Source organism: Botrytis fragariae (assembly GCF_013461495.1).
Source record: "Botrytis fragariae strain BVB16 chromosome Unknown tig00000012, whole genome shotgun sequence".
NCBI lineage: Eukaryota > Fungi > Ascomycota > Leotiomycetes > Helotiales > Sclerotiniaceae > Botrytis > Botrytis fragariae.
Window position 1 is genome coordinate 1,033,452 of NW_023500989.1, and position 21,958 is coordinate 1,055,409.

Sequence of the window (21,958 nt, forward strand, 5' to 3'; positions counted from 1 at the left end):
ATGAGGACTATTTAAAATATCAGTACTTCGGAGTTAAGGAGCAAATTGATGGGATTTTATGGGTGTATCTGCATAGCTTGCGTGGATGGTGAATGAGGTATTGGTAAACTACACCTCCCATGAGATGACAATGAGTCTCTTGATTGGATCAGGAAATTTTTGGATGTTATTGGCTCGGTTGAATGCCTTGCTAGATAGAATGGATAAATGAAGATGGAATACAAAGATAAAATTTGATACTGAAGTTTATGATGTGATGTGTATGTTTTTGCGAAAATATGGTAAGGAGAAAGAAGAAGATCCAATTATTTGTGCCTTGATATTGCATAAGTTTATTACATACGATGAGAAGACACATTATTCCGCAGCAATTGTCTGAAGCCTTGCAAGGCGACTTTGCCCTCAATGACCGCTCACGTGGAATGTATGCGTCGTGCTTCGATAGTGAGTGGGTAAAACTCTACTGTCACCGAAAGTAAAATAGGCTACTTGTCGCTTTTAAGAAGCGTAGTTATATTCATGGCAAGGGCTATGAGAATACTATCTACATGGGCATTCCCTCACTGAAAATATCAAAAACACTCTCCTGATTATTATATCATGCCACCCTAATCTAAATCCACACTATCCTCACTTTTATGCCTCCCGTTAACTCGCTAGCATCTCCCCCAAGATGAACGCCGAAAAATAATTAAACCAACCATAAATTAACCTTCCGATTCCCCCCCCCCCCGCTCACTAGCCAAGCAAGCTTCTATTCCTACACACCAGCCAATGACGCCTAAAACGTTTGAGAAAATACACAGAATCCCCTAGCAGTCTCCTTCTCCTTCCCTTTCGTGTTCACATCTCAAAATTTCAACCCTTAAGATCATAGATATGGCATCCACAGAGCGTCACATTGCGCAAGGTTCATGGGATTGACTGCCTTGGCAATCAAGTCAATGACCGTCTGGTTAGCAGGTAACGCACCTTCTGGCGACTTAGCTATGCTCAATGCCCTCTTAACGATCATGTCACTATTTATCTGAACAGCGTCCCTCAAATCAGTATCTTTGGTGGTAGTTCTATGGCTGCTCGTGAACCAGAATATCATTTCGTCGCGTACGAAAAGACAGAGTTGCTGTTCGAGTTCAAACTCAGGTTCAGTGAGGCATCGTGCAATAGCCATGATGGCACAACTGTAAATACCCTCAGTAGCCAATGGTCCCATAAGTGTCTGAATGTTGGGAGTGAGGCGGAATGGCACAGGCTCAGGGTTGTGGAAAAGTGCTTTGCCTGCTGCCATACACGACATCAATTCGGATCCCCAAATGTTTCCTGTGGCACGTGAAATTGTGATCTTGTGAGGATAACGATTATGCATATGTAGAATATACGTCATAAATGTAAGAGCTGCATATTGATAAGAGAACTGTCTTCGGAACAGCCAGAATTCGGAGAACGATGGGTAGGTTTCCGTAAAATATCCAAGAACAAGGGATGGGCCAACATATCGTTCTTGAATAGCAGCAAAAGTCTCGAGCTTAGCCGTGGCAGATTGTTCGATACTTGTCTTTTGCTTGGCAAAGTCAGTTATAGAAACTTGGTAGGTACCGTCCTCCGTGAAACTTACTTTTTGATCGAATAAAAGTTTCTGCTTTTCCATATTGAACACAATTGGCGCGTCTTTAGTAACTCCATTTCTCCTGCAGTGATCATCGTACACTCCCTGTAATGAGATATAGGTTGGGTCGTCTTGCACCATTCTGATATGGGGTGCAAGAGGAATCATCAACGGTAGATGGAAGTTCAGATTACGTCTTCTGCTTTCCTTTCGTTTGCTTAAGCTACCATTGAAATGTCTGAACAACTGCAAAATGCGTTCTTCTCGTCTACAATGTCGTGCCGCAGGATGCTGTATAGCAAAGGGATGCAGACTTCCATCGTGGCCACGAATTCTAATACGACGATGGCAGACCCCAATTGCACGCACGAGATCCACATCAGGCATGAATCGTTCAATGCGAACGAAGTCTTGGTTCTTATCTTTGTGGAGAAGATATTGCCCTGGGACTTCTATCTCATCGAGTTTTTGGAAACGGAAATCGATAAGATAAGAGTTGTACCCTTCAAGCGGCATTGTCAGGGTGCGACGATCCAGTTTCTCTTCAAACTTATCTCTCCATATCCTAAGCTTGTGAATATACTCGAACATTGTAGGTTTGTGCCTAACGAAATCCTGTTCGAACGAAGTTCTAATGTGAGGGGGGAGAATAGTCTCTGCAAAGCGAGTGATGTTTGCTTCTGTCGCTGGCGGTAGTCTGGTGTCCTTAGCATACGAAGATGGGGTACGGCTAACATAAGAAAGCCCATCATTGAGCAAGGCTACTATCAATCTATATGCATCCTCGTCAGGTGGACATTTGAAATTCTTTTGAATAGAATCAACCATCGCTTCCATGGAAAGTGCCAACAATGGAAACGCTGTTTTCAAAGTTCCCAACAGTTCTTCGGTGTACTCCCAAGGAGGTCTCTTTTGAGGTGCCTGAGATGTTGTGACATCTTGTGAAGCACTCGCCGTACCATTAGCAGGGGCCCCGTTGACAGGAGCGCCGTTTGTACTGGCAGTGTTTCCGTTCGTTTCTCCAGGCTCTGTTTTGATCGAAGGAGCAGCCTCGGCACTTGCAGTCCCAGGCCGTGATGCGGAGGCACTTTCAGATCTTGCGCCGTTGGTGATTTCCGTTTTGAGGTTAGAGGTACCGTTCGATGCATGGTTTTGGGCTTGAGTCTGGGCTCTCTTGTTCTTAGCCTCCTTCATTTCCTGCGTCTTCTTGATAGCAAGCATATCTTCACGATTTGTTCTGAGCTGGAAGAACAACGCTTGAGGGTACTGTTTTGCGATTTTAGACAGAATAAGATGTGCCTTGGCAGCTTCTTTGTGACCCAACCCTGTGAGAAGTTGAGGGATGAATGTGATCCAATACCAGACCGGTGTTTCCCCTTTGTACTCATCAAATTGTTTCGAAAGTGTACCTTCAGCATCATCGAGACTCAATAACCAGAGAATTCTTGTGAGGAGTTTTCTAGACTTCGCATTCTTAAACAACCCGGCTGCTTCCAAGTAACAACTTAAGGCATTCCTGGCAAACGTGTAGTCAGTCAGATTCGCTTTGAACAAGCGATCATTGAAATAACCCCATTCAGCCCAGGCCTTTGGAAGCTTGATCTCAAAAAACAATGCCATTCCATAAGCCTCGGATGCTTCATCACGTAACCCGAGCTTTTCCTGGAACATGCCCTTCAAAGTGTAGAATTCGGCCTTTTGGGTAGGGCCAAAGTAATTCAGATTGGTGTTGTTGATGACATCTAAACCATTGTTCAGCTCGTTAGGGTTCTGGTAGTGACACTTTGCTTGCTCTCGAAGCTTGAGGAAAGCCTCCTGAATCTCTATGTTTGGTAACGTGTAGATCCGACTTAGTTGATTGATGCAAACCTCAGGTAGATTATGCTTGCGGGCTACATGTGCGAATCTATTGATGATCCAAGCAGTTTCATGGTAACCTCTATAGGCAAAGGATGCACCATTGGCATTTGGAGCTTGCTGGGGAAGAAGATTCAAGTATGTTGAGTTGATTAGAGCAAAAATATGCTGCCTCCATGTGACAAGGTCCTGCCAAGCTGTGATGTCATCCCAGACATTTGGTAGTCGATCACGCCAAGTTCCCAATAAAAGCTTCAGTTCACCCGATTTGACATCCAGGTTGGCAGCGGTAGTCTGCGATAAGCTTTGACATATAACACTAGCGTCGTGTAATTCTACAAGCTGTTGGAAATTTTGGAGCAGTGGAATGTGAGCGTTGGTAATGCGTTTGGGCAATTGGTGCCATTTGCGGATTGAAAGTTGGATAGCTTCGTCGCAGACTTTGTTGAAATCTGCTTGCGTTTCAGTCTTCTTGTGTAGCTTGAGCAAAGACATGAAACCCTGGAAGAACGTTCTCCTTGGTGTTGGCGCATCCATAACACCTTTGATGATGTTGTCTAATGATTCACGACTCTCAGCCTCTTGCCAAATGTCAAACTGCCTCCAATGACTCTCAAGAAGCAAGTCTGGGAAGTTCTCGTGCTTCGCAAAATCTTGAAGAACTTCCCATTGCTGAAGTTTTTGGGCACATAAAACCCAGTGATCTTCCCATAGTATGTACTCTCCTTGTGAGAAGGGGAGTGCCCCTGTTCGTGCCTTAATCTGAGCATGTTCATACATGGTTTGAGCTTTATCCCACATCCCGTTCTGTTCGTATGAGAGTGCAGCATTAGTCTCGACATATGCACAGCGGCGGCGCCAAGTTCCGTAGAAAAGATCATCTTCCTGAAGCCCAGAATACAATTCCACAAGGGCATCGAGATTGCTTTCCCGAACCAATTCGCTTTCAATCTCAGGTTTAATAGCAGCTTTTTCAAGTTGTACGAGGGCTGTGTACCAAGCATCGTAGGTCTTTGCCAGAAACTTGAGTACGTGGGGTGGTAATTTACACTCGGGCCACGCTTTAGCTGCACCTTCCAGGAGAGATTGCACCACATTGGGTCGTCGATCGATTTGACGCGAGTGATAGTCTCTCGTGAGTAGAGTCACCATGCCTCGTTCCAGTTCGCTTCTTTCATCTTTTGGCGTGGCAATCCAGTATATTGGGAATAAAGCCACCCATATCTCATGAGCCATGTTTGGATCAAGATGCTGAAGTTGGCTCAGAGGCTCAACAATATCTCGTACTTTGACATCCCCTAGCTCAGCAACAAAGCGTCTGTGAGATGCCATAAGACTGTCAAATCTATTGTCTTGTGGCAAGGTAGGAGTTCGATTGTCTTTTGCATAAGTCTCATAAAGTACTGAAGCAGGCATCACCTTGAAGTCATCCGAATGCAAGTGGATGTAGTGATTAGAATCCACAGCACCTAACAGCAATTGAGAAGCTTGCGCTAACCAATAAGAATCTGCGAGAGTATCCCAGTTCTGTCCAATGATGACATAATTGAGCCTTGTACTTGCCGTCTTGGACTGACTTCTGTCAAATATAGCCATGAATCGATTTCGCATGTCTACGTCTTGTGCTCTTGTGCCGATCAAGAAAGCATGCTCCATGCGAACTGTCAGCTCGGTGCGCGTGATTTTCGGATCTTCATAGATGCGAATGACGAGCTCCAAGAACTTCATCAACAACGTCTGATCCGTGCGTTGCTCAAAAGTCAGCATTTTATGCAGTACAGCAGTCTTCTCTTTCAAAGTAGGCCAGGAGCCATCTGACTTAAAGACCCAGCCTTCTACCATATCCAAGATTTTGAGACATAATGGATTACTCAATGACTTTTCCACCAAAGTTGCGAGGACGCTCAGGAATGGACGACGATTGTCAGCGAGAGTATCCATGCGTAATGATATTATGTCAATGGCCTTGAGAGTAAGTCCAGTTTGAATTTCCAGATCGTACGGTGTCATAAGACCAACAGGTTCAACCTCGCCAGGTCGCATCGCGGCAGGAATTGCACCTTGGCCCGTTAATGCTTGGTAATGGCCTACATGCTCACGCGCCAATTTCTGCTGCAAAGCTTTCATGACTTGCTGGATATGCTGATCCATTTCCGATGCTTTCCTCTGGGCTAAAGTCCAAAGAATGTTGAGACCAGATATGTAGTTATTAGCCTGGAGCGTCTCTGTAGCTATAGCAGATAGGAAGGTTATGATCTCAGAAGTTGAGGCTTCCGGTTCCGACTCTGCGTCTGCATCTTCCATTGGGGTATCATCGGGAACTGCCTCTAAGATACGTTTGAGCAGAGGACTCAATTTCCGTCCATCGTCGATTTTTTCGTTGCCAGCATGCAAGCAATCTTGAATCTCTGGGTTATCGGATTTCAGTGCCTTCTCTAGAATATGTTGGATTTCTGGCACTTTCTCGAGAATCCATTTGACAGGCTTTACGTTGACAACAATCCGAACAACTTGCAGTGTATTGACAATATTTGTGATAAATTTATCGTCCGGCTTGTCCTTATCAGGGCGTTCGTTTGCAAGGGCCGCTGTCGCTTTGTCACTTGCGAGGACTTCTTTCGTAACATTTGGGAAAAGATCAATGTCAAGATCACCCCAGTACTGGGGCTGTAAAAGATTCCAAAGCAAAGACAAAGATTTCTTGCAGATTTCCACAGAAGGAGATGGTTGTGCTGGTCCATGAGACGTTGTTGTATCTCGGCTTCGGGCGGATGGTAGAGGGTATCGTTCATTGAGCGAGGCAATGAATTCAACAAGATACTTGATCATCTTTGCACGCATCACAGAGGGTATCTGATACTCTGGCTTATCATTCGAAGCAGCTCCAGGTCGGGATGGTGACGGAGACGAAGTCTGAGCCTCGTTGAGACTGTCGAGCTTTCTTTTCTTTGTATTTGGGGATTCGGACAAAGATCTTTCTGGAGAAGCTGACTTCCCCTGAACGCGGCGCTCTTCCCATTGCCATATCAATGACATCAAATGCAGTGCCAACTTCTTGCTCTCGTTGGATGGATTTGGATTTGTTTGCGGTAACGCAATTTTTCGCAAGGAGCCAATTATGAGATTGATAAACTTGTCACGAGATTCGTAAAAAAGATCTGCATGTTTCACAAGGAAATTGAAAATGCTTGTCATCTGTTGCACATTGTTGCCTTCCTCCGCGAGTATGCGACGTGGAGCAGCAGCCCATACGGGGTTGCGATCTCCAGGTACAGCATTGCAACGTTTGGGTAGGACTGGAGCAATTAATTCCAATGCTTGAGTGACCAAAGCCCGTCCTTCGTTTTGATTCGTTTTGAGAAGAGAAAAGTACACTTGTTGGACAATCTTGGCAGGTGTTTCGTAGTGTGCAATAAAATATCCAATAACGACATATGCCGCATGCTTGTTAATGACATCCTCGAGCCTGATGTAGCCCCAACCAAACTTAATGATGTCTTTCCTGGCTTCTTGAAGGATGGAATGATTGTACTTCACGAGCATGGCTGTCAATTGCAACAATTCCATTCGAGTATGATCGATTCCTGGTTGTGTGAGATCATCACTTGGATCTGGCAGACCGACCTTCCAAACTTTGGTATGTATCGATTCGATAATCGTCCTGTCTATGAGACGGGGACTCTTGGCCGACAATGGCTGTTGAAAGTTGCGCATAATGTCCATGGCGATTATTGGATTGACAAGATTGTGGAGGAGGAATGTCTTGTTTCTCTGCGTTGCAGCTTTACTGACGTAGATCTCCAGACTTCGCAGGACAATAGCTTTACGATAGTCGATCGATTCGCTGCAAATTATGGACTTGTAAATAAAATCAAAGATTGGCTGGTTAGGCTTGAAATCTTCAGCTGTTACGGACTCAATTAGATTGAAGAATGAATCTAGGTCGCGAGGATTGTATTCCAGGAACTTTGTGAAGATGATCATAAGTTGTTGTCCTGCTTGTTCTGCTGCCAGTCGAAGATTTTGTGGAAGAGTATTAGTGCGTAGATGCTGCTCAAGGTTCTTGCCAACTAGCCTGAACCACATTAAGTTCTCCTTTTTATCCATCCAAAGTTCGGTTCCCTTGAAGTTACAGATGGAGTGCATGACATTGATAGCATTAATGACGGCTGCATATCGAGTTTCTCTGTTTTCTGCACCCATATCCCCGCAGCTCTTTATCAAAGAATCTATATTGCGAACTACGACTGCTCGTAGCGGTGCACTATCGGGATGACCCAGAACTTGCGCCAAAAACCTGCCATACTTTTGGTCCTCGATCTTGCTGAGAAGCATGGCCCACACCTCTTTAGGATATCGATTGATGTATTTGTATAGTGGTTCTCTGAAAGGACTATGGCGTGTCCTACGAAGTTTTTCTTCCAATTCCAAAACAGTCTCGATAAGTTTCTCCTTAAATTGCTCGGCCGCAGGAGGCAAGAGATGGAAGATGTTGAATACAGCTGCAATAATCTTCATCTGCTCGTTTTGCTCTACGAGAGTGAACGAAATACGCTGAAAAGAGTTTGGGTCTGCAAGGATTCTAATGTGTTCCAATAGACGGGCACCAATCTCAACCTTGAAATATGTTGTCAAAAGTTGAAGCAACCGTGCTAGCCCATCGAGACCATGAGTAGTTAACCGTTTAGGATCTTGAAGATTAGCCAGTACCGGTCGGAGGCCGTTTTGAAGTAGATCCTTGGGAAGCTTGTTGGAATGGGATAAGACGACTCTCAACGCATCATTGGCCGCCTCAATAGTTGACTTGGAATTAGAATAAAGGCATTTGAAGAATACACTGACAATCCTAGTTCGAGTAGGACTTGCCGGGCCTTTTTGGAAGTCATCGAATCCCATGGCAGTTGTCAAGGTCTTTATGCAAGAGACTCTGAGAGTGACAATATGCTCATGTGTTCGATATTCGGTGGGCTTAGGCGCTAGCGACTCATCTGGTGCATCAGCTAACGCCAGACACTCCATAAGCAGTCTGTTCAAAGTGTCATCAAAGGCAAGGAAGTCGTTCTTCAGACTCATATAGTAATTGACGGCATCGATATATCCAATTTGGGTTGCAAATGGCAAAGCTCTGAGAGGTTTGTTATAAATGGGAGCCAAGATTCGATCCTGCTGGTGGGCAAGAAGCTCGTACACTTCAACCCCAATCTCCTTCGCGATAATCTCGAGGGATTTTCTCGCGGTTTCACGAACATGACCATTCATGTGGTACACCTCAGCATTGAAAAAGTTGCACAGTTGAAGTAGCTTGGATGGTCGTGAAGGTTGTCCAGGCTGTGACGAAGGTTGAAGATCAGCTTTAGAAGATTTGCCGGCACATCGCTTCAAAAGGAGTTCTAGTGTATCCTGGGCAGCAATTCGAGTCTTCGCTGGCAGATCAGGGGGCATGTCTTTGACAACATGCATGAGAGCTTTAGTATACTCAACTTGCTTTTCCAGCATCCAGCTATCACCGAGATCGAATTTTGTTAGCATGAGATTGATACCCAAACTACCACCGGTTTTGGTGAACCACTCTTCCTGATAACAGCTGTGACAGAAGATATTACTCAAATGGCTGAAAAAAGACAATCTGTGAATGAAGCGATTGGACCCAAAGATGGTCGATGTCGAATCGTAAACCTCTTGGGCAGCAAACTTGGCGGCATCACGCACAGCAGGCAAATCGGAAGCGAGAGATTCGACGATGGCATCCCCTAGAACTTTACTGTCAATGCAAGGAGGGCCTTCTCCTGCATTGACATCAAACGGCTTCATTCTCACTTTCATATCACCTAATGATCTAGCGACTTCGATAATCGTAACGTGTTTACAAATGTTGGACAGAAGAGCAGTAGCCTCTGCCGAGAATTCGGGAAGAGATACTGCAAAGATGCAAGCCTTCAAAAGTTTCTTCAGCATGACATCTTGTTGCATCTTCTTAGTCTCAGACCTGTCCCTGACAGGTGTTTCGAAAAGTGATAGATCTGCATCTGATTTTTTGGAAAGAAGGTCTTGTGCCTGGAGCCTTACGAGACGAGGAAAGTCCTCCGGAAGATTATCTGCGCCCAGTCGCAACTTGAGCTGGGCTTTGATCATAGCAAGCGCTTGCTTCTTGTAATAAGGATCTGATTTTTTAGCAACAGCACCCTTTGGAACCTCCATCAATTTCCCGATTGCGAGGTCGATTCCTATCTCGACAGGAAAAGCTTTCTCCTTCTTGGAGCCGATCAACTTCAAGTCGAAGGTCGCGATATCATCCGCAAACTGCTGGAAATTAAGATTGGGGGCACCAGTCATAAATTTTCTGTTGCGACCTCCCAATTTTCCAAGTATACGCATGGTGGTATGTGCATGGAAATGGCTGTATGGATTTGGTCGAAGGTGGTCAAATAGTGCAGTCATCAGTTCATCAATTACTGGCGCCATTATTGGGTCTAGGTAATCTGCCGTAAGATTGTCCACGCATAGTTCCAGTGTTCGCAAACCTTGACCGACGAGATCAGAACCTGCGCGTAAAGCCACTACGAGAGGTCGCATCAAGTAGCTGAGATGAGGCAGAAGGTTGCTCAATCGTGCTGGTACTGTTAAACAAAGTTCTACGTAAAGGTCCCGATCTGCTGGTTTGCGAGCGGCCATAAGTAAATTATTGAGGACTTCTAATAGCATCTCCAAGAGAGGTAAAATTTGTTTGTAAAGATGTTCGAACTTTCCTCCTCCAATACTTCTGAAAAGAGATCTCAGTAGTAAGAAGTAGTTCAAAGGCTCCTCGGCAGTTGTCGAAAGCTCGATAGACTTTGTTACTATGTTAACAACGTGTGGCAATAGAACCTGCTCGTTCTGATTCGCGAAAAGAGTCACTGCCATGAAAGCTAGCTTAAAGAGTCGAAGAAGAATTGATGACTTTTTGACATCAGCGGTACCAACTTGATCAATGCGATCCATAAGGAATCGTAACAGCATTCCGGCAAAGCTTGGTGAAGTTGCCTCACTAGCGAGGAAGAATTGAGGAACATGGAGAAGAGCCGTATGTTCAAAGATCATTTCGTAAAGCTTGGGGATTTCTTCATGAAACACTTCGTGGAATGTGGCCGGATCTATACAATGAAAGACTGTGGCAAAAGTTTCAAGGAGATCCTTTTCCTCCTTGCTGCTAGATACCATATAATGGTTTGCCATGAATTCAACAGGCGACGAGTATTGCGATTCTGTCGCAGGTTTCTCAATCTCGTAGTATCGAAATACGTAAGCTCCTTCTCGGAAAAGCTTTATAATGACCTGAACCTCTTCCGCAGAAAACCCGTGTGACACCTCTGCCCAATGTGGAGGAGCATTTGATAGCTCAATTGGGGAACCTCCGTTGCAGGCCTTCAATTGGTAGAATGTATTCTTCAAGCCATTCATAAGATTTTTGAACAGAAATTTGTTGTCGGCTACTGGATCTGCGCCCCTGTCACGAGGATTCGATGTCTTGATAGGCATTGCCGAGAAAATGTCAATCTCGTCCCAGTCTGGTGGATTATCCTTATCTGCTAAATAGTTTTCTGGGGCCGCATCGATTGTATGCTGGGAATAGTGCTTCGAGAGCTTGACTGCATTGGTATACTGGCGATTCATGGCTGCAAACTTATCTCCAATGGCATTAAGTATCATTATTAGATAGTGGCGAGCATCTGTCTTGCTAGGCATTTTTGCAATACATTCAGCCATATTGAGAAGTAACTTTGCGCTCATAGTCTGAAAGCTTGTCCCTGGAAAACTATCTTGTAGGTTCCGAGTATAAACTTCAACTGTTTTGCGAATCTGACTGGGTTCCAATGCATCTCGAACATGATGAATAAGGTCGGCTAACATGCTGTAGGCTAGGGGTCGCATCGTTTCATACACAGTCAAGCCATCGCCGATAAGTGTCCTTTCATCAAGGAGTTGGTCTATTACTCTGAGAAAGATCTTTCTGAAATTGAAGTTGATTATATGTCTGATCGCCACCAGTAGCTCTTTTCGAGCTCCAGACTTTTCTCGGGGGCAGTCCCTCAACAGTCTTACTACTATATCCGGTAGCGTGGGAAGGAAATCTGTGAGCTGTTGTGAATAGACTCTCAAAAGATACGCTAGGAAACTCATAGTCTTCACCTGCGCTGTAATGAATTCACCAAAAGCCGCTCGATTCTTGATATCCGGACTAACACCTGTGAATATTGTACCTCTTTTCGCTGCTTCAATATGAGCTTGCTCCTGTGGTTTGGCTTGGAGTAATAGTACGCTTTTGATGAGCGGTATGAATAACTTGACATTCTGAGGCACGGAATTGCGATAAACCTGGAATATCGACACGACAATGATGGGGCATTCAGCAAGGACTTTGAATGACTGCATGCCTTTCAGTAGCTTGCGCGTCTGCTGTTGCGGGTCTTGACCAATGTCCCCAGTGGTAACAGGCGAGCCAGGCCGAGGGGAATTCTGAAATGTCTGCGAACTTCCAGGTGTGGACGGAACACCAGAGGGGTTAGATCCAGTGGCTACATTATCGAGTTGGTCACGAACAACCGAATCCATCTGGTCAAACAGATCTTGGATGAGACCGAGGAACGTCTGTACTTTGTCTTGCAAAACCTTGGTCTGACTTCGCATGATGTCCATGATAGTCTTGACACATAGTGTAGCATTTTCCTCGTTATCTGTTCGGACTAAACCTATCAAAAGATCCACCACTTCCACCGCATATGGCTCGAATGATTCTGGGGGGTTCGTGGGTAGACGATGAAGTATCTCCAGGACGCAACATCGAAGTTTCTAAAATTCCAGGTGAGCATTGCGTCACACAGTTCGTTATTGTGATGCCTACCTGCTCCAAGTTAGTGCTAATAAATACAGGAGGACCCTTCAAGCAATTTATAAAAATTGGCATGAGCTTCCTTAAGAATGCCGGATATATGGGACCGGTGATGTAATGCTCGAGGCCATCGCGCAATTGAACAGCAGCATCGACCTTGAGTTTGAGATCTGTCGCATTACAATTAGCACGAGAATATCCAGAACTGCGTAACAAAATGTGCACAGTGATTTGGTGTCAAGAAAAAGTCCAGTAATTCAGAGGCGTACCAGTGTCCGCAGAGCTCAACCTCTGAACGAGGACCTCTATATTATTAGAAGCCATAGCTGCAATAGCAGCGAAATTCGCATTGGCGCAAGCCTCTTGCAGGAATTACTTCATGCAGCGCGAGAAAATAACACCAATTACAATAGAATTTATCGTCAGGCTGCAAAAGTACCGGTATTATGTGCAAACAGAACCGGCGTGCTTCCCAAAAGTAGTTCGCGTCTTGAATTGAAGGCTTCCGAGAAAAGGCTGGGAAAGTATAGATGTTGTGGAAGAAATTAAATTAACTATTTAGTCGATAGTTGAGAGACAATAAGGGTTTCGAATGATAGAAAGTTCCGAAATGAAAGGTCTGTCGTGATGTCGTAAATATTAAAAACGTTCTTCGTCCTGGTTGATTTGGACTTCTGATATTTCTATGCTTTCTACAGACAAGGCTCAACTTTTTGGATGGGGGAATCGCAGAGACCCCGAGCGCTTATATAAGCCAAGCTAAAGTGGAATTAGACAGTATGATTGGCTGAAGTTCTTAGCAGCCTTATGATGCACGTGATCTATCAGTCATCTATCTATATAGGCAATCAAGTCAATCTAGCGTGAAAAGGTAAAGTAGGATTTGACTTTTAGTGACCAGTACAAGATGTTTTTGTTACCGGTGCTATTTGTGATGTCAAACTTTCATTCTAACACTGAAAGATTTCTGATTCGATTCGCTTTGAAGAAGATAATCGAAAACTCAAGTCAAATCAGCATGTCAGAAAAGTTGGCTTCTAATGCCCAATCCAAGACAGTTCTTGTATTTCTGTGGCCCCAGAATTGTTCCTAGCATTTACCGTACATTTGGTGTTGTAGTCCTAGTACTTTCTGGTACTTTCAGTCAGTCTACACCCGGTCTTAATACATTACATTGCATTGAAATGAAATGAATTTCTAGGTATATGGCCGCAACTCTATGCTTTTAGTAAGCTGGGCTTGAACATATGATGGATGGACACAGTAGAGTAAGTTGGTAGCATTCTAGAATACTACATCGCGCGAATATCTATATCTACTTGAACAGTTCGACTTAAACCCCCAACCATGGATCAAATCCGTCGGTAGTCCTGGAATGTTTCCTCGGTACAGTCTGACCTTTCCCCTGTTGCACACCAATGAATGGACGGTAGTTGATATTGGATCTATGTGGTCTGAAGGAAAGAAGGGAGAAGCAAGCAAGTCATCGATGCAGAATTTGGGCTGCGTTCCAACGTACAGCTATCACCGGTGTCGGAAATTCAAAAGCCTTGCAAAACTCTGGCAGGTTATCAATGAGTCGAATAGACTGTTATCCACTGCCACCTTTCCCAATTGAAAGAAAGCTAACAACAGAGATAAATGGTTGCCCACCCAAGCTACAAGGGATCCGATCCTGTTGCCTTCTTCAGCTTCTCGTAAAGGCGGAATATTGATGCTTTGGGAGCTGCTGACAATAGCTCCACACGTCAAATGTGCCTCAATTCGTAGTACTACGCCATTGCAAAATGTCCATGTTTTCCTTGTGTGTAAGTTGGAATTCACCTTTGTTACCTCCATAATCGGAACAAATTTTTGTTCAAGAATTTTATGAACACTCCTTCGGTCCGCAAGTTAAGTCCAGACATAGAACAAATCCGGTACTCCAAGATTCACATCTACCCTGTATCGGGTTCTAGTTGGTACAAGGCATGATCGCAACGCTCTATCGCATGATCGTAGGCAGCTAACGCCAAACCATGGGGCTCTTCGCCTACAATCAGACATCTGTCATTTGGATCACCCTTCCTACAGGACAAGCTTAAGTCCCTAAAATAACACCTGGCCGGTATGATATCTCCCTCTTTACAATACAATATTAAGGCTCGACCGAAAGATCCCAAAACTTTTTGAGCAACAATGTTATGTATGGTGGTGTGCTTGGGTTGCTCGCCTGTCAATGATTCCACCTAAGAGAGTGTCGCCGCAATGCAATCGGGATTCAGCCGACCGCCAGGTAATACTTGCAGTGTCTGCAAAGATTCATAGCAACATAATCACTATAGCGGAATATGAGACATTATTCGCTATTCTCACAGCCGTCATCTTTACTGTTTCCTCATTATGACGTCCAGGGATATGCCGACTTCGAGATATCCATGCAGCAAAATGTTCCTCTTCTACTACAATACACGAGACTAATCATGCGCGTAGATAGCTATGGCTTCTCAGCTCTACAAGCTACTATTATACTACCCCTGGCTTTCATAACGTCTGAAAGGCTCGGCTAGGGATTTAATGAGGGATGGGCATTGAAAGCAATAGTGAGGTGCCAATCCTGCTGTGAATCCCTCATTTTCTTCACTAAATCGATTGATCTGAAGATTCTTAGGGTGAAGAGTGCTAGCTAGTACCGACCAGTCTGTTCCGTTGGCATTAAATATTGCGTTTTCTTTGTTTCAACTCTTTGTCGGGGAATAGCGACCAAGACTAGAGGCAACAAGTTCCCAATAACTCCCTTAAGCTGAATCGAATACATCTATACTAGTACACAAAGTAGCTGACACGATGGCAGAGAAGAAAAATTGTATCGACGACGAAGCGTCTTAAAGCAAGGTCAAGCAACTATGGAATTATGACCCGGATGATCACACCTTATGAAAAGGATAACTAATATGATGATCATTAAATATTTGCATGGTTGCCTCTCACTAAATAGCTTTCTTGGTCGTGGAATGTCGCACGTTCTTCTCAGGGTCAAGTGTCCATGCCAGCAATACCGTCCACCACCAGTGCTGGAAGCGCACTATTCACTACGTGCTCTCGTCTCATATTACTTGTTATGCACAAGAAGTCTGATGTATATTTAAGACATTGGATGTTGTCATTCTTTTTGCTTCAGTGTTTCGATGTTTATGATATTACCCTGAGTTTCGAAAATCCTTGTTATGGGAGCACCTGCCTTTATCACAATGAAGATCTCCCAATTTCTGGAATCTATCATACCTTCCTCATGAATAAAACAATGCAAGGGTATCGTACAAAGCTTTGCTACATGAAAAATTCATCAGCTTCTGGCATGGCCCGGGCGATCATGCCTCCTCCTTGTTTATTCACTCCATATAAACCTGCAAGTGAAAGGATCACATTCGCATGAAAAATCTTCTAATTCAATTGATTCACATATCTCCCCAGTTGTTCAGTATCACATCAAGTGGGCTTACTCCCATAATCTTAACAATTCGAGGCTTTGGATTGGTCGCCTTACCCGGTTAAACATGTAAATGGAGCCTGGAAAACACCTTGATGGCTATTTAAGAGTACAAGCAAAAATTCCATTGATCTCCTGCACATCAATTTCTAAGAGTTCAAATTATTTTCTGTCTTCTTTCAATTTCAAGACTTAAAACAACAGACTTTGCAAAAAGATTGTCCAAGACAAGATAAACTACGCAAAGAAATTTATGGTAATGTAATCTTGCAATATCTCACACTCACTACTTTCGATCCCGAATTTTTCCCACATATAGTATATTATATGGGTAACACTTCAATACCTTCGTCCACAGGTACATGAATATCTCATCTATGGCTCTATATTCGACTGTTTCATATCACATACAGTTTTATCAATTAACGAATAATATCGAAGTTGATGGTTACCCCGTGCCTCCATGAGGTCTCCCTATCGACTCTAAATTTCTAATACCCCTCCTTTCATACTTGGCACCGTAATAACTGTTTAAGTTATCACATTCTAATCTCGCAATTATCTTTCAGCTCCCAATCTTACGCACAAGTAATAGTTTCAAAGAAAGCCTGGAATATTCGATCATGGACAAATCTTCCATCTGTTCCCTGCTATCCTCCATCCGCTCAATCTACCGGGAAAACAAAATACCCTCGTCCTCAAAATTCAGCAGTACCTCCTTCAGTCCCGTTGTCGAAACAAAAGAAGTCATCAAAGATGTCCCAAATCCACAAGCCGAAGTCTACATCCAGAAACTCCTCTCTCTTCATACACAACTATCCCAACTCACCGATCTTAGTCCTTCTCCTGTAACCAATGTTTTGTTTTCAGAACTCGTGGGAACTTGTATCACTGTTGTTCCTGACTTGGTGTCAAGACTAGTTAGTTTTGTAACTTATGCTCGGGAGGTAACATTGACTAATAGACATGTAGGTACTTAACGACCCACGAATTTCCAGCATCTTACCTTCGCTTCGCGATATCTGCGCGACCGCCGAAGCATGCATGGAGTCCTCCTGGGCAGAAGCTATTGCTAGCGCTGAAACTCATGAGGATGGCAAGTCTCACGCATCTCCTAAACTACTTTCTCCACAACTAACAGCACCCAGCCCATCGCACCCTCTCCACCTTCCCCTACAACAAAAACTACGAACACCTAACACGTTTCGAACTCGCCGCTATTTCCTCCACAGGATTCACTCTCTCCCCATCCACCAACATCGCTTTTATCGGCTCGGGTCCAATGCCACTCACTAGTCTCTGCATCTTATCTGCACTCTCCTCAAACCACATGACATACAACATCACACCCACTCCATCTATTTCATCTACCTCTCTCACCCCACAATATCCTACCTCTATCACCAATATCGACAGTAACCCCCTCGCCAACACCCAAGCTCAAGCCCTGTGCAAATCCCTCGGTGGACTTCCATCTACCGGAATGAAATTTATCACCTCATTAGCTGGATCCAATGATCTCGATCTCTCGAGTTATGAGATCGTATGGTTAGCGGCTCTAGTGGGAGGCACCCAGGAGGATAAAGAGAAGATTTTGCACAATGTGGTGGGGAAGATGAGGAAGGGGAGCTTGTTGGTTATGAGGGGGGCGTGGGGATTGAGGAGTGTGCTTTATTGTGTATGCATTTTTCCTTTTTTTCTTCTTTTTCTGTTTCCTTGCTTGATGGTTTGAGTGTTTCTTGCTTTCTTCTTCTTTTGTGCGTTGGGATCGAAGATCGCATTCCCTCTGAAGAAAAGAAGAAAATACCAAATAGCTAATCACAGAAAATAGGATTTCGACGTCACAACCCCAGCAGTAACCCAATATCTCGATATCTGCGTCCGCATGGACCCATTCGGCGATGTCGTAAATTCTGTTATCGTAGGGAGAGTGAGATCATCCTAACACTAATCCTTCGCTTGATTCTGGGAGGAGAGCTTAAGATTCACTTGTATTGTTAACAAATTGCTTTTGCTGGGTTGGACTGAGCGGAAGTGAAGTGGACGGTGAGGATGAAGATACCAGAATGGTGGAAATTTATAGTATCATTCATTATAGACGGGTGTGGTAATTGGGAAGGTGTGGATGAAAGATCATATCATGTTACTTGTGATGAAATATTTTTATTCCCTTTTTGAGGTTCTTGGGAGGAAGAAGAAAGAAGCAAGGAGAGAGGAGAGAAGATAGGGACAGTTCTTCCTTTTCGAGCTGAGATGGACAAATGGATGAATGAATAAATGAGACCATGCAGCGCACTGGCGTTCGAAGTACATTGAACTAAACTCCAATCGTGGATGATAAATAGATAAATAGATAGATCTATAGGATTTTGATAATTATATGGATTACCTAGATTCGATTCGGTGAAATCAGATGAGATGAGATTAGATACAATGATTTGTTTACTCGGTATATTTCTTACTTCATAGGTATGAGTAACTTAAACCCATCCGTCCACATATAAAAAGAACCCCCCAAACGAACCAATCAGTTCTTTCTTCATTTATGAGCTATCCGGGACTATATATATGACAAAACTCCATTCGTAGCTAGGTATCTCTTTTATATATCATGTCATCTCATGTCGCTTCAATCCACATCCATATCCATATCCACATCCACTCGCGATAAAGAGGTCTGGTGAGTTTCTGCTCCTGCTCCCATCTCAGATCCTAGATCTGGATTATATCCCAGATCCGGATCCAACAACAGATTTGAAAGAGTAAGCTCCCTACCTTTCACCCTTCACCCTCTTGCTCTCAGTCCCATTCCATCCCATTCCAATCCACCACAACTCAATTCCATTCCATCCCATTCCAATCCACCACAACTCAATTCCATTCTCCTCCATCTCCTCCTCCCCGCTTGCTCCCCCACACCATCTCCCCCATCATTTCTCCACCCATTCACACCCTAAACTATCAAAAAATCTAGCAACCATAATTTCACACAACACAACACAAAACAACACATAATGAATGAATGAATGAATGAGCGAAATGCAAGTACATAGCAGAGCCTAACATAGCCTAGCCATCAATCAAATTCAAATTCAATATAAACATCCTAGAAAGAACAAGAGAAGGTAGGTAGGTACCTTCACACAGCTCCCCTCCCTACATATCATTTCAAGATACACATCAACACCAACACCACACCATAAGTAACATATCAAGAAGCGCCTATAGTCAGAAATTACAAGAAAAAATAACATTGGTAGAAATTGGTAAAAAAACATGTAACATTTCGCTGGTTTTTGGGTCTCTTGCAAGGTTGAAGTTTAAAAGGGAAGCTCCACTGTACTGTACGTTCATAAAATTGGGAATCAAAAATGAAAAATGTAAAAGAGAAGCGAATGTCCCGTGTAGCCACACTTTCTCAAGAGAAACCGTCCATATGCAGTCCTTCCCTAATTCCCTCATATTTTTATCTGGATTCTTTCCCTCATCTCAAATGTGTCATACTTTCGTCTGATTTCCATCCTACCACACCCTCATATGATATTCCTTTCCTCCCAATGAATCCCTTCCATTCCTTCCATCCCACCAAATGTAAAAGCCACCCGAGAGATCCGAACTGAAAATCTGTGAGAAAACTCCTGCCAGCCGGCACATCCTCACATTGTGACATGAAAAACCTGTTCATATCCAAAAAAAAAAAAGAAATGACCCATACGTGAAAGAAAGAAAAAAACCAGACCCTTGAAATCGCTAAAATGAAGTAATGAAGTGTTACGAACACAATAGCAGGTCAAGAAACAATCGCTGTCGTGATATCATAAATAAACAATTGGAGCTGTGGATGAAATGATGAATGTTATGAAAGATATTAAATATCATGTTCATCCATCATCTTCTGCATCATCCTCATCTTCATCATCTTCCTCAGCACTGCTTCTAGCTGCAGCGACCAATTTAGGTTTCTTACTAGGGGTGAGATTGTCGGAGTCGGCCTTTCGCTTAGTTCCCGAACTGGCACTCACACTAGAAACACTCTTGGCTGGGGTTTCTAATGGTTTGTCATTTTCATCTCCACCATCACCCTTTGTTCTCTCAATTTCGGCAACTTCATCTGCAGTTAAGAATCGACCACCAGGACCTCTGGGTCTTCTCATTGCATGATTATGTCTGCTCTCGTGTAAATATGGCTTCCTACCCTTTGAAGTCAATCGAAGGGCCTCCTCTAATCTTTGTCTTGCAACACGTCTCTTCAAAATGCGATGAAATTGTTTTGCATTGACATATAAAGGTGACTCTTCAACTGCCCCCGATACGAGTTCGGGAGATTGAGGGTGTGGTGGAGGTGCCGGCATAGGAGGTCCTGAAATTGATGACCGAGGCCCATGGTTCATGAGAGGTTGCGCATTAGGTACAGCGGGACTGCCAACTTGTTGTACACTCATACGTCTATTTTGAGCAACTTGGTTGTTAATAGCAGCCTGTGTTGGTGACCGCGGTACTCTCTCCTTCTTCACATTGATACCAGCACCAATTCTTGGCGATGTTTGCGGCAAGCTGGAGTCCGGCATACTATAAGGGTAGTTACCACCAACTGCTGCATTGGTTGCTGCCATCGCTGCTGCTTGGGTATTCATCGGATTGTTTCCATATTGCAAGTTCATCTGCGGTACGTATGCTGGTTGATACCCCAGAGTATGTTGCTGCATGTGTCCCGCATTGGGACCTCCTTGCTGCGATTGCGAAGAAAGAATTGGGGATTGTTGAACGGCATGTTGCGAATGGACTGGTTGTTGTTGAGATGGTGAAGTAATTGGAGCTCCGGAATTTGGGTGCTGTCCAGAATTTGGATATCCACCTTGAATATGCGCCTGCGTATGATTATGCTGGCCTTGCGGCGGTTGCGAATAATGCGCGTACTCCATCATTTGTACAGTTTTGATCCCGTAAGAGAATTTTGTAAAGAAGTGGAGATCTCAATTGTCTAAGTCGCGGTTGCGTGAAGCTTGGGGCGCGTTGAGGCAATAAGGTATAGTTCTTGATAGGTGTAGAAAGCGACGAAAGAAGTGCTATCGAGTTCACCGAGTACGTTATGAATTGGAGTTGAGTATTATGATGAAAATCCGAAAATTCGATGACTCGGATTAACGCGTTGGCAATGCTGTCGCAAAGGTTCCAGGTGGCTGTCACTGAGCTAGTGCCTAAGCCTGGTCGTCAACCGTCGACTTGGTATGCGTGAATGTGCTGGCAAGCAATATGGTAGGTGTACACCGCAATTGACCGCAGCACAGCATATGCAAGCTGATGTAAACGAAAGGCGCTCGAGTGAGGCGTGCGGCGTATTAGGCTCGAAAGTTGGTCACCCCACGTGAGAATATCGGGTTGAAGTTATTCAAGATAAACGTTGAACAACCTTTTTGTGGTATCTAGCTATTTCGCGAGCCACTCGTAGAGGAATGAAGCCTTCTCCAGTAAATATTGACTTTTTGCAATGTGTGACTATCCAACCAAACAAATTAGTTATGATGAATGGTCAAGATTGAATCAAGCTTCGGAATGAGAGGGAGTGATTGGAATATCGGAGAGGGGAAGGGTTTGGGACCCGATGTAATGATTTTTTTGCCTTTGACCAGTGATGCGCTGGCAATGCATGTGGAGGTCATGCAAAAGCTACGCTTACCTTGTGTATGAGCTTTCTTTAGCTTTACCGGTAATAATGGAATAATAATTGGGAATATTATTCTAATTTAGGTGACGTGACGTACTTGGAATTGAAAAATTCAAATCAAGTAACAAACTGGTGGTTTGTGTTGCGCGTTGGACCCTTGATGTGCCTAACAAGTGTATGTGTAAGTAAGTAAGTTGTACGTATTATGTATCAATAAATGCAAAGAGCTTTTCTTCCTTGCAAGTTGCGATAAAGGAGCTTTGACGTGGAGTAGAGCAGTGCGGCTGTAGTGTTTTTGAGGGGTACTGTACCTTATGATATTGACTCAATGATTGGTAAGGTTAATAAGTTTTGATGGGAAGGGGGGCTGGGATGAGCTTAAACTGGGTTGAATAGTCGAGTGCTCGGTAGGTAACTTCAACTTTTCTCGGAAGTGAAGGAACTGTATCGCTGTCTTAAAGTTCGGGTCGGGTCGGTTCAATAAACCAAGTAAGT

General features: G+C 44.0%; 3 protein-coding genes across 3 annotated transcripts; 1 reads left to right on the plus strand and 2 right to left on the minus strand.

The window, feature by feature from the left end:
• Positions 1-871: 871 nt before the first annotated feature.
• Bfra_002547 (putative fat domain-containing protein) lies at positions 872-12,653 on the minus strand (the record flags this gene model as incomplete). The annotated part of the gene is made up of 4 exons (XM_037332964.1): positions 872-1,561; positions 1,616-12,289; positions 12,342-12,499; positions 12,599-12,653. 4 exons carry the CDS (start codon positions 12,651-12,653, stop codon positions 872-874), a joined length of 11,577 nt encoding a protein of 3,858 aa, XP_037195092.1.
• A 3,768-nt stretch (positions 12,654-16,421) lies between these two features.
• On the plus strand, positions 16,422-17,743 carry Bfra_002548 (putative nicotianamine synthase 3 protein; the record flags this gene model as incomplete). The annotated part of the gene is made up of 4 exons (XM_037332965.1): positions 16,422-16,718; positions 16,771-16,894; positions 16,947-17,476; positions 17,630-17,743. 4 exons carry the CDS (start codon positions 16,422-16,424, stop codon positions 17,741-17,743), a joined length of 1,065 nt encoding a protein of 354 aa, XP_037195093.1.
• Positions 17,744-19,679: 1,936 nt separating this feature from the next.
• Bfra_002549 (putative nuclear transcription factor y subunit a-7 protein) lies at positions 19,680-20,723 on the minus strand (the record flags this gene model as incomplete). Its single annotated transcript, XM_037332966.1, has 1 exon — positions 19,680-20,723. The coding sequence occupies one exon, from the start codon at positions 20,721-20,723 to the stop codon at positions 19,680-19,682; it is 1,044 nt and encodes a 347-aa protein (XP_037195094.1).
• Between the last annotated feature and the right edge of the window lie 1,235 nt (positions 20,724-21,958).